We start from the raw sequence: 14,053 nt of genomic DNA on the forward strand, positions 1-14,053 counted from the left end.
GAAACCAAAAAGCCACTCTGGCAACATAGTTTTTTTTACGACAATCATTTTCACATGTGTTGTTATTCTCACCTAAAGTGAAAAGTGCCAGCTGGTGGCTTTCTTCACCATTTTCTATGGGCTTTGCGCTTCCCTGGCAACTCGCATAACTAGGCGACAATCAAGTTTTTTTTCAGAGGATGACTAACAGACATCCATTGCTGCCACTCTGATGCAAGTTTATAAAGAAAAGTAAAAAGCGCTGCAGTGTTTTGATGCACTGTGTTTGTCTGAAGTAATCAGTCTGTCGTTATTACTTAATTGTGTATATTCCATACAAAGTCAGAAGCAGATTGCTTAGTTCTACTTGCGTGAATCAGTGCTCTCGCAGCATTTGGAAAAAAGTTTAGATGTTTTCATCTAGGTGCGCCTGTAATATGCATGCGCGTCACTTGTGCGCTCATTGCACAACATGTGCATGTTGCTCTTAGGTGCACGTGCTGCAAGTTGCGGGTCTCCATTGGAAATAACAAATATTGGCATTGGTTTCAAGGTGCATGCTCAGCAGCCACATTTTAAAAAACTATAGTGCTTCATACCGAATGTTTTTTTTATCTATATTGACAATGGTATTCAGTCAATAACTAATGATACCGATTTTATTGTTCAGACCCAATTGGAAAAATTTAACATTGCAATAATTTTTTTGTCCTACGATACACATTACAATAATGAATTTAACTTGAACATCTCTATTTGAAAATTATTTAAATTAGATAGCAATTTTACTGTCTTTATTACAAACATGCTCTGTATTAAAACGATTAAAACTTATAGAAATCACAGAATTATATTTTAACAAATATTATAATCCCAGTTTATTTAGCAAAAAAGTTCTATAAACATATTATCATAGTAACATTGCGTCTGTCAATCAATTTGGTGGGTGGGGAAAACCGCACTCCTACGTCACGTTGCGGTGGGCCTCAAAATCACTGGGATTTAGGTCCTATTTTACCTTCAGGAATTTAAAAAAAGAGACTTGTTGGGTTCCTATCACTGCAATATGACAGTCGACTCATTATACCTACACACGGTTCTTTCCAAACAGCTTACAAAAGTAAATTTTTACCATAGGTGCCCTTTAAGTCCACAGTGATTGGTAAAAACTTCTACACAAACCCACATCCCCTATGTACTTTCTCCATCATGCTTGAGCTGAATTTGTGAAGACAAAAGGGACATGACGCCAAGACCAAAGCCGTGTTTTTACTGTGTGCTTTGTAAAAATGGAGAGGGAACATAGAAATTCACGTTATGTAACTGAAACTGCAAAACAGAGAACTAAATCACCTTTGACAGCCTGCAGTGCCTGATATCAGAGGCTGAGAAAAGATCACAATATCACAGACAAAAGGCACTGTCGTTCTAGTTAACACAAATGTTTTTTGTTTTTTATCTTAAGTTAAAACTGCACAATTAATCGTAAAAAGATTGCAATCTCGATTCGACCCCCTAGATCACAGGTGTCAAACTCAGTTCCAAAAGGGCCGCAGCTCTGCACAGTTTAGTTCCAACACTAATTAAACACACCTGATCAAACTAATTGAGTCCTTCAGGCTTGTTTGAAACCTACAGGTAAGTGTGTTGGAGCAGGGTTGGAACTAAACTGTGCAGGGCTTCGGCCCTCCAGGAATTGAGTTTGACACCCCTGCCCTAGATGATCTTAATCTAGCATTTCTACGATTCTGTCATTCATATTTCCAAGTTCAGGAGAGAAGAAAAGGCAGCTGCACAAGTCTTTTCATTGTTTCACGTTGCTCAGTGACATTGTCATTTCCAAATGATGTTGAATGAGTCACATACTGTATTTATAAGGTTATAATTCACCTAAAAATGTCATTTTTGTCTTCATATAATGATGTTTTTGCGTCCGGGAAATCGCACGTGACTTAAGCTGCTGACCGTAAGGTGTTATCACAGAGAGGGCGCGCGCGCTCTACTTAATGATAGACGCGTGCGCGTCTACTTTAGTAAACAGAACCTGCACATGTTGCGAATAACAGGTAATCCAGTTGTAAATAATATTCTGTTTGTGGCACAGAGTGATCGTTTGGGAGCCGCGCGAAGTATGAACAAGCACTTAGCAGTCAAAATGAAACCGAAAGTGTGCACTTCATTTAAATCGTATTTTAGAGTTATGATTACGACAAGCATGTGATATGTTTTTTCTTTCATAGCGAACACACAGCTGTGCATGAAAATAAAGGTTTACAATGTCAGTATAACTACTCTAGCCTTTATAATGTTAAATATAATCTGATAATGGCAAATGTCTGATTTTACCAGTGAATAAAATTGTTTAATATGACAGATTGCAAGCATATATCTCAAACACAATAATTCAACATCAGAATTATTATAAGTAAAATAGAATTATTTATAGAAACCAGTAGACCTACACATAATATTATTATCGATGTCGCCATATGTTTGTTTTTATCATACCTTTTTTTAGCATCTACAGAATCGTTAGAAAATCGTGATCTTTATTTTAAGCAAAAAAATCGTGATTCTCATTTTAGCCAGAATCTTGCAGCTCTACTACACTTTCATTAGAAAAGTATGTTTAATATAGTATGAATGTGAGTAGTATGAATGGATCTCAGACGTACTATTTCCACCATTTGTTTAACTTTTTTTATTTTGACAGACTGTGATGAAGACTTTTATGTCTATATGATATAACCATTGTTTTTCTCAAATAAAATAGTGAAATGCTGTCAGGTTAGCTCTGGAGATGAGTTCATATAGTGAAATGACAAACACTGAGAACACACAACATCACACACATGTAACAAACAGTAACTTGTAGTACATTTCCATAAATAAAAAGCATCTTATACTCCAGAAATGCAGGAATTAAACCCAATTACTAATCTTAAACCGCTCATTCCCTTCACCCTTGTGTAACTAAGCTGTAAACCAAGCTTGTTTTGACAGCGCTATCCCATATCCCAGTGTTCTTGTGTTTGAATTATTAATGCGGACGTGCTGCTGATCGTGTTCTTCTTCTCTCCTCCAGTGCCTGAGCTGCGGTGAGGATGAGTAGCAAGCGGAGTCTGTTTGTGCGGTTGGTGCCGTGCCGCTGCCTGCGGGGCGAGGAGGAGACCGTCACCACACTGGACTACTCGCACTGCAGCCTGGAGCAGGTCCCTAAAGAGATCTTCAGCTTCGAGAAGACCCTGGAGGAGCTCTACCTCGACGCCAACCAGATCGAGGAGCTGCCCAAAGTACCACTCGCACACCCAACAATGCATGCTTAGGCAGTGGAACATTTCCCTTTCAGCATTTGCATCAAATGAAATTTTGTACACACAATTCAGAAATTTAAAATAAGTTAACTCCAGGCTATCAGATAACTTCAGTGCAGATCAGATATTGATCTGAATGTGCCTCATTGGCTATATATATATATATATATATATATATATATATATATATATATATATATATAAATTTTTTATTTTTTTTTCTAGTTGCTTTTATTTAACAAGTAGTTGTTTTCTTGACCAGAACCCAAAAAGACAATAAAAGAGGTCTTAAACCGGATGTACCCGGGGGACATATGACAGTTGAAAGTAACGCACACCAGACGTTCACATTCGCATGTTATATAAAATGGAACTATGCAGATAACACACTATGCCGCAGCAGAAATTTTGAACAGTGTCCTGAGTCACCGGTGTGTGTACCCTGATAGAAATCCATGTTTAAAATTCTAAAATGAATGGCGCTGCATGTAACAGCATTGAGCAGCTCATCTGGTGTGCGACCCCCTTAAGAATATGTACAAGAGACATTGTTGCTAAAAAAATAAAATAAAAAATCTCTCTTTTTGTTTACATTTCGACAACAAAATGTGGCATTTCAATAATCAATCAAGAAATGCGATGACCTCCAACTCGTTCAGGGTCTCCTTGCCATCACCCTTATCTTTAGTTCACTACAAAGATTCTCAATTGGATTTAAGTCAGGACTTTGGTTTGGCTGCCATCCGTCCATCCATCCATTTGAAGTCAGGATTATTAGCCCCCCTTTGATTTTTTTTTTTTCTTATTTAAATATTTACCAAAGTATGTTTAACAAATCAAGGAATTTTTCACAGTATGTCTGATAATATTATTTTTTCTAGAGAAAGTCTTATTTTTTTATTTCTACTAGAATAAAAGCAGTTTTTAATAAAAAAAAAAAATTTAATGGATAAATTTTAATTTTTATCCCCTTTAGGCATTTTTTTTGTGATAGTCTACAGTACAAACCATCATTATACAATAATTTGTCTAATTAAGCCTTTAAATGTCACTTCAAGCTGTATAGAAGTGTCCTGAAAAATATCTAGTGAAATTTTATTTTCTGTTATCATGGCAAAGATAAAATAAATCAGTTATTAGAAATTAGTTATTAAAACTATTGTGATTAGAAATGTATTTTTAAAAAAAACTTATCTCCGTTAAACAGAAAACGGGGAAAAAAAGAAACAGCGAGGCTAATAATTCTGACTTCAACTGTGTGTGTGTATATATATATATATATATATATATATATATATATATATATATATATATATATATATATATATATATATATATATATATATGTACATATAAATATATATATATATATATATATATATATATATATATATATATATATATATATATATATATTATTCCATGTTTTTATTAATTATAAAAAACTAATCTTTATCCCATACATGTACTAAAAAATTGTTTTATGATTTTTTTTAACAACCACCAGTATGACAAATTAGGAAAATATTATGTAAATGTGCTATTTTTATATAAAACGTTATATAAAGCAAATACATAAAACGGACTTCCTTAAATGTTCTAAAAAAGACTATATGAATAAAAAAAAAATAACCATAACTACATAAATGTCTGAACAAATTGTCCCCAAAGTGTTTTGCTGGTATTAAGTATTTCCCTTAATAGATTAACACAAGTCAATGCAGTGCACTGTATTCACTTAAATTGTGTTTTCTGTAAAGGTTAAAATAGAAACAATATGATTAGAATCTTTTTCCGAGAGGTGAAAATCTCACCCTACGAATGATTTGATGGGTCTTGATGTGATGTGATCTTGATATCGAGGACGCACCAGTGCAGACTTGAGCACTGAACTCGCTCTGGAAGTCACAAAAGTCATTGCAACTATAGGTGGGAAGCACAGCGGTTTAATTTATATTGTGCAGTGTATATCTATAATGTTTTTATGAAAAGTATATATTTTGAAAAGGGGAAAAACAATAAATTGTTGTATGAATGCTGCACTGTTTAAATAATTTACCATTTAAAAGGCGTGAAGGTCATGTGACCATCAGGAAGAACGCAGCATCTCATTTTTTCAAAGGACGCGTTCTCTGTCCTCACTGTCTCCTAAGTTCGTTCTTCCGAGGACACCTGGCAAGACCGCTCTCCACAAGAACGCAAGTCCGTTTTCTTCGTTCTTGGAATTGAGAAACAGCCAGGATGTTTCTAGTATATCTAGTATGAGCTTGATTAGCTGGTTCAGGTGTGTTTGATTAGGGTTGGAGCTAAACTCTCCAGGACCCTAGCCCTCCAGGACCGAGTTTGGACACTCCTGCCTTAAATGCATTAATTAACAACTATGGCTGTGTCCTTCCATAATATATGGTACGCTAAAATCGGTGTGCGAGCCAAGTAGTATGTCCGAATTCATAGAATTTGAAAATCAGTAGGCGAAAGTACCCGGATGACTTACTACTTCTGGTGAGATTCTGGAGTGCCCATCCCATGCACGCTGCGCTGTCCCCTGATGCCCCGCGAGCAAATTCATGAGTGAGAGTGAAGCGACGCAACTGATGCAGATAGGTTGTGTGACCATGTCAAAATGGCGGATGTAGTACGTCCGAATTCCATTCATACTTTTCACATTCATACTGTATAGAACGCACTTTTCTTATAGCTGAGTAGTACTTTTAAATTTAAATGCAGTACCTACTGAGTAGTTGGCGGTTTCGGACCAGCCTATGTAATAAAAACAAGCAGTCATGCTGTTCATTATTCACACATGAATACAGGTAGTCATGTCATATATAAGCTCTTGATTAGTATATACCTTAACTCATCATCAGGTCATTTTTAACGCAATCTTTAATTTAGCTTGTACATGATTATTCACATACAGTTATTGTAAAGTGTTCTCAATAATCATCATTCATATCATGTTCAATACGTCACCCGGCCAGGATCTCTTGTAAACAGCAAATCTCCTAGTGGAAGTTTTGCAATCTACTTTTGTCTACTCATCATTTAATCAGCTTCCTCTGTGCCGAGTTCGAGAAGTTTTGCACAAAAGCCAGATTGTTTATCCGCTTGTCATTCTCGTCCTTTATCAGAAATAGCCTTGTGTCACAGACAAGTTATTTTTAGTAGACCGGATTGGATTAGATTGCATGAAGGTCGGCCGAGAAGTGAACAAGTTTTAAATCTGATGTTGTTTTGACTTTATTCTAAGCAGAACTAATTGACCACAAAATCCATTTGAAATAAATCAAGTTTCCTTCAAACAAGCTACTGAAATAATAATGTGAGGCTTGATTGCTTATAACGTTTTCTACGAATGTTTCTCAAAAGCCTGTATCTCTGTTTCTTCTTGCTTTTTCCAGCAACTTTTCAACTGCCAGTTGCTCTACCGATTGAGTCTACCGGACAACGACCTAACAGTTTTGCCACCGGGCATCGCAAACCTCATCAATCTCAGGGAGCTCGACGTCAGCAAGAACGGTAAGCAAAACGGCCAATTCATCTTCTCTTTCTTTTTCCTTTTTGGAGTCCAGTTACGCTGTCGGACGACCCATAACAGTAGCAGAGGCATACTGATATCAGCACAGACTCGCTGACCTCTCATCCGCTGTAATTCAATTCATCACTGCGGGCACGCTTTGGATTTCAGTTCACGCTGCAATACAAAACTCACCATTAATTTCAGACTGCTTACTGTTTTCACGAACTTGCGTCCAGATTCCTAGAAACAAGCAAGGTCATGTTATCCAAAATGGAGTCTATTTTAATTATAGTTTATTTAGTGACGTTAAAAATATTGAATGCATTTTAATGTAATTAAACATGCTTTGTTTTATTATGTGCTTATTGGTAAGGCCTTAAGTTCTTCGCCTTAGGTTAAAAGGAAATTTAAAATAGATCTGCAGTAATGCTTGTGAAAATCCAGACACCACCCACACTGCTAATAGTAACGTTAAGATAATTAAGTAAATATGGGTTGTGTGCTCTTCTGTCATTTACATAATAAGCACACTCAGTAAATGACTGTGCAGACAGGTAAAGCACTTTATTCTACTGATTGATTGCTTTAATAATGGTTTAATGATGATTTAGTCGCTTTTATCTGTGCTGATAGCCTACTGGCCAGTCCGATAACGCTTAGCGCTAGGGCTGAGCCATATGGCAAAAATTGTCAAAATTCAGTACCTCTTTAATATCAACACGCAGTTAGATTCCCATTGTCTCACATTTCTACTGTGTTACTGGCTCTTAGATCAGTATAAAGTGACAAATTCCAGAGCTTATCATTATTATTGACATAAATTTTATCGCGATTCGATATTATATCGTTTAACAGCCCTGCTCTCGAATTTTGGGTATTCCCGAGTTCGAGTCCCCGGCTCACAGTCCTTTCACAAATCCAATCTCCCGTCTTTCTCTCAAATTTTGCTTTTTGGCTATGTCGAAACTAACTATTTAAATAAAACTAAATTCCAGCTTCAGTTTTTACCATATATCAGTTTTATAGTTAATTGTTGAAGTTTGACCTCGACTGACTAGAAATTAACTAAAAAACACTTCAACTTCAAAGCAGGCAGATCCTCACCTATTGTTTTGAATATTAAATAACAGTAGTATTTTACCAGTCAATGTTACATTATTTGAAGTTCTGTAACAAATTTAAGGGTGTACTCACTCTAGGCATGATTGTCTTGAACCGTGCTCGGGCACGATTATCCCCCACTCTTTTCCACCCTTTCCCCCTTGGCCTGCACTCACATTGCAGTTTTAGCTTCCGAGCCTGAGCACGCTTATGTCATTGATGATGCAACTGTTCAGTTTTTAGTAGTGCTCTTGCTTAGTACAATGGAGATTGCTTTAAGTTAAATTGTTTTTTGTTTTTTTTAAGTTGTTTGATATGCAGTGACACAGTCTAATATTTGCTGAACAGATCCACCACTTTTGATGCTCATAAACTTTTATATAGTCATCGTGCTGCAGGTATTAGGAGGTTTGCTGAAGGTATCTGCTGACGCGCAGAATGATTGATAAATCCATATAAAACAGTCCCATAAAATTGACGTCGCATCTTCATTTTGTTCTAAGGCGCGCTTTGCACTCACACTACAAGCATACCTTGTGCACACCTCTTCAAACCGGGCCTGGGTCGGCCAATTGAACCACACTTAGGCACGATCCAGAGCACTCACACTTGTCAAACAAACCTGGAAATGTGCCAGGGCACAGTTTGGATAGCATAGTGCGAGTACATCCTAAATCACTGCATGGTGTGAAACTGCTTTCATACTGGACGCAGAGAGCGCTGCACTATGATGCAAAAACCAACGGGCAGTAGTATACTTCCTGTAGAGCTACATGACAACACCTCTGCACTCATTCTCTGTCAATAAAATTTTACTCTTAATAAAATTTAGATATATTTTTGGTGGCTTTCTAAAAACGTATAATTTAAGCTATTGAGTTAAATTTAAAAAGCCTTACAAAATTACTTTATATTAGTTTATATATTTTTTTTAAATTTCCTTGGATCTATAGTTTTTGGCACTTCTCTACTATTTAGTTATTTTGGTAACACTTTACAATAAGGTTCATTAGTTAATGCATTTACTAACATGAACTAATCATGAACAACACATGTACAGCATTTATTAATCATAATTGAACATTTACTAATGCATTATTAACATCCAAGTCCATGCTTGTTAACATTAGTTAATGCACCATGAGTTAACATGAACTAACAATGAACTACTCTATTTTCATTAACTAACCTGAACTAACATGAACAAATACAGTAGTAGATGTATTGTTCATTGTTTGTTCATGTTAGTAAATGCATTAATTAACATTAATTATTGAACCTTATTGTAAAGTGTGACCGTTATTTTTTATGTTTTGCAAAAATGTTAGTAGAGGCACATTTATTCAGTAAGTCTCTGTAGTTTAAAATATGTGAACACATCATCCGTAAGCTAGCTGCTAATGTACACAGTTGAGCACTTGCTTAGGAAAGTTAAATACTCTCTAACTTTAAATTACTGTAAACTGATGGCAATCTGAAATTTGTCACTGGAAGCAATTTATGTTCTTCTCAAGCATGACCACAACACTAGACACTCACCCTCAAATCTCACAGTCCTTGTTTACACATCACTTCCATCTCTCAACTAGTGCGTAGCAGAATCTGATAAAGTAATGACAGATGGCGGCAAACTCAGTTCAGTTTCAAAAAATAAATACTGTCACATCCTAATAGCAGTTATTTTTAATACTTTAAATGCCTTAATTAGCAAGTTGATTCATTTATGACTTTGTGCTTCTGAATATTTGTTGTTCATGTTGAAGTCTGTTTAGTTAAAACACTGTGGCATTTTTTTTTTTTCTTTAAACAAAAAGTTCAGTAGACTGCATTCATTTAAAATGGGCATCTTTTGCCATGCTATAAATGTCTTATTGTCACTTTTGATCAATTTAATGTATTCTTGCTAAATAATAATATAAATGTTTTATTTTAAAAAAATCTTTATTTAAAAAAAATCTGTTATACCCAAGGTTACTTTCATAAACGAAACAGAAACTAAGGCCCAATCTCAATTCAAAATGTATCCCTAAGAAATGTGATGCCACTATAGCGCCTGCACACATCATCATTGCGATCTTTTACTTCATTTGAGGTCTATGATTGCGACTGCTGTAGTGATTCCAGTTGCGTTATTTTTTGGTATTTTATCTTCAGGAAATCAGTGAAGACATATATCATGATGTTATCGTAATGAATTTTTTTTTGTGTGTTTTTTTTTTAAGCATGACGGTAAAACTTGAACGTGGTTATAAATGTATCAAAACATGTTTGTTTGTTGTACAAATTTGTAATGATGACAAGAAACACTAATTTGTACATCTCCTGACTGTCTCCTGATCTGTGTATAGTTATACTGTCGTTGTAGATGGTGAATTCTGGAAAATTTTCTTATCCCTTGGTTTTGAGTGTGGTTCTGAAAAAAATGTAGTTTCAAGGGATATCTAGCCCTTCCCTTTAATGTTGATTTATACTTCTGCATTAAGCGCTCGCATATGCTCCGACGCAGGCCTTACGTGGTCGCATAGCTCTTGCCGTGGGCGATGCTGACGCACACTTCTCAAAAAAATGTAACCATACATTGCAACGATGCTTAGCGCAAGCTCTGTGATTGGTCGGCTTAGTAGTGCTGACAAGTGTGACCGGGGCCGAGAGCCGCACAAACCCAATGGAGCGAGTGTTTACATGTGTCGAATCCCATGAAGGAGCTCCGGATGGAAAGTTTAGTTTTGTGTTTACCTTATAATTAAAGTTGTTGCACATCCGCCGGTTCCCAACTCAAAATGAGCAACTTTGAGCTACTTGTACACTTAAGGTAGCATTCAGAAAAAACAAAACCCCAGCGAAGAAACTCAACACAGAGAAACATAAAAACCTCTCTGCCAGCTGGCATTTTGGAAGTATTATTGCAGAGCAGCAAAAACGGCACGCAGAATTATAAGTGCATGGCTACGCGCAAGGCATGCACTGTGGGTTACGTCGATCACTCTGTGCAGAAGTATAAACAGGCTTTAGCCATACACCTTCAAGCTAAAGAGAATTGGGACAAGAGGAAGGGCTAAGGGGTAGAATTGGTATTGGGCCTAAACCTAGTGGTCATAAAATGATGAAATAAAAGAATCAATTGGTTAAATAAAGATAAATTAAGCTAAGAACAATTACTGAACTAATGTAATTAGCAAAAATAAAGAAATAAAAATTTAAAACTAAAGATTAATTCCTTGCACTGACCCCAGACTTTTAAATGCTTCACAGCTGAAACCTGCTTCAAATGTTCATATTATTATAGTCATTACATAAAGTAAGTAATTACCAGGTACTATTTCTAAACATGCCCCTGGTGTAAATCCAACCATAAACCTTGTAGTTCCCTTATATAACTAGTATTTTATAGGTAAGTGCGGTGTAAGTATCATCCTCATCATGATATTGCCTGTTTTACATCAGTAACCTAGATTGTAGCAGTGCATAATTTCTAGGTTTGCAAAACTGAGCATGTTTGTTTTTAGCATAGCCACTAGATATAATGACAAATCAAAAATGCTGTTTGTAAGCCACTGTGTTGGGTCACCTTGTGCGGATGTGAGCGCTCACAGATGCTTGTGCATTATGCGAGTCTGGGTTTGTTCAGACCTTCCTGTGGTTTTACACTGCACGCTGCTGTAGTTTGCATCTGAGTGTGTTGAAGGGAGGATATCTTAATATAACAGTAATGCCACACTCCTGCTTTTCTGGCTTGGAGGACAGGAAATATGCAGTCTAATGCTGAGTGAGCTTGTGTTGCGTCTAAAAACTCTGCTGTCAGTTTGCTTTTGCGGTCAGTTTTTATAAAAATAAAGTGTATTTACGCAACATTGTAAAACGTAGTTTTAAGGGCCCAAACTGCTGCGAGACTCCTAAGAATTGCAGATGTTTATAAAAAGATTTCCAGTTACCAAAGTATACTGTATGTACATGATCCTTCAGAAATTCCGCTTAATGTGTTCCTTTGCTGCTCAAGAAGCATTTCTTTCATTTATCAATTCTATTTCCTTTATTTATATATATATATTTTGGCCATTTAAACCAAAGTTATTTTTACTGATGATGAGCAGAGTGAACATGCAAATGACGTGGCGCTTAATGCAAAGCACAAATACGCCAGGTTACACTGCACAATTTTACGCACTTGTTGCACAGAAGTAGTAATCACCCACACACTTTTTTGTTGTGCATTTATCCCATAAGCTTTCACTTCTGTTCAACCTCCTCCACTATAGCACAAAGCTAAAAAGAAACAAAACAAAACAAACAGGAGCAAAAGCACGGCTTTCCTCCAAGCAAACACTGCTGGCTTTTTATAGAGGGGAAATTAGGTGTTCCCAATTGCGCAGATGAGTCTCTGTCCTTTAGTGGGTTGGTCTAAAAGACTCGTCACAACAATACAATACAAACGTTATTGTCAGACATATATCTGAAATCTTTCTTCCATAACAGTATGTTACATACTCCTTACAAAGGGACAACACTAGTATGCTACAGTTGAAGTCAGAATTATTAGCCCCCTGAATAATTAGCCCCCCTGTTTATTTTTTTCCATAATTTCTGTTTAACAGAGAGAAAAAAAAATCTGCACATTTCTAAACGCATTTGTAAACATAATTTTTAACAAGTTTTAATTACTCATTTCTAATAACTGATTTATTTTATCTTTGCCATGATGACAATAAATAATATTTGACTACAGATTTTTCAAGTTTTATACAGCTTAAAGTGACATTTAAAGGCTTAACTAGGTTAATTAGGTTAACTAGGCATCTGTATGCCTGTATAACAATGGTTTGTTCTGTAGACTATCGAAAACAAAAATAGCTTAAAGGGGCTAATAATTTTGTCCCTAAAATGGTTTTTAAAAAATTAAAAACTGATTTTATTCTTGCCGAAATAAAACCAATAAGACTTTCTACAAAAGAAAAAATATTATTAGACGTACTGTGAAAAATTCCTTGCTCTTTTCAACATTATTTGGGAAATATTTAAAAAAAAGGAAAAAAAACAATCAAAAGAGGGCTAATAATTCTGACTTAAACTGTACATAGACAATAAAATCATTCTTCATGGACCTTATTCAGCTCCAAGAGAGCCTGATTTACAAATGAATGTTTTCATTTCACTTTATTCAAATTTGGGACTTAAAATCGACCAAACACCTGGTTAAACGTTTATAGGAAACGTTATAAGCTGTGAAAGAAAATTGAAAGTGAAATGAAACTGAATCCAATTTGATCTGCAATTCCTAAGTGCTCAGCTAGACTGTATTGTGCTTTAGTGCCACCAAGTTAGGTTTTACTGTAACAGCTCAAGGAACATGAACCAAAAGCACCAATATTATTGTCCAAACAGTATTTAATGCTACACATCAAACCAAAAAAAGAAAAAAACAAGCCTGAGGCATTTTTTTATTAAAAAAACAACAACTCACTTTTAAGGCCTGTTTAGTAAGGAGATGTTAAACATTGTTAATAAATGCAAGCAATACTCAACCAGCTGTTCACAGGCATTAAGGATTTTCATTAAGGCAAAATAATTTTTTAATTAAGCATGATTTCTGAAGGGTCATGAACGCTGAAGACTTGTTTAATGATGCTGGAAATCCATGTTTACACCAAATAAAATTTAATTTTAACCTGAAAGATACTGAAAGATATAATACAAATACAAAATAATTGAACACAAATTTATTTTAATTTGCATATATTTTTGATTTATGCACCCAGCAAGAGCACTGCCATGGATAATTTATAGTATAGTGTTTGTGTATTCATTCCCTTTATTGTTCACAAAGCCAAAACAAGATTCATTACAAGTATTTTAGTTGTTTTCAGTGCATAACAGAACTAAACCTCACACAGTTGTTCATTTCGAGACGTTCCTTAATTAATGACAAGAGCAAAGTCTGTGAATCTAAAACCAGCAGTTAACATTGAAATAATGCTTCTTTTGGTTGTCCAAATTTTCAGGCATCCAGGAGTTTCCTGAAAATATCAAGAACTGCAAAGTCCTGGCCATCGTGGAAGCTAGCGTGAACCCCATATCAAAGTAGGTCCACAGCTAGAGGTGATGAACTCTGTGTGTGTAGGTGTGTGTGTGTTTTTTCAGTCTG

General features: G+C 35.7%; 1 protein-coding gene across 7 annotated transcripts in view; it reads left to right on the forward strand.

Moving 5' to 3' along the window:
• erbin (erbb2 interacting protein) overlaps nucleotides 1-14,053 on the forward strand; it is a 148,153-nt gene that overhangs the window by 54,884 nt on the left and 79,216 nt on the right. For all 7 annotated transcript variants that reach the window (XR_015500495.1, XR_015500494.1, NM_001193543.2 and 4 more), the window contains 3 exon segments: nucleotides 3,065-3,272; nucleotides 6,695-6,812; nucleotides 13,911-13,989. Coding sequence is in view for 5 of the 7 variants with exons in the window: in NM_001193543.2 (NP_001180472.1) it covers nucleotides 3,084-3,272; nucleotides 6,695-6,812; nucleotides 13,911-13,989 (386 nt within the window). In the remaining 2 variants the exon portion in view is untranslated.

Source organism: Danio rerio, chromosome 10 (assembly GCF_052040795.2).
Source record: "Danio rerio strain M-AB ecotype USA chromosome 10, GRCz13ab, whole genome shotgun sequence".
Classification (NCBI taxonomy): Eukaryota; Metazoa; Chordata; class Actinopteri; order Cypriniformes; family Danionidae; genus Danio; species Danio rerio.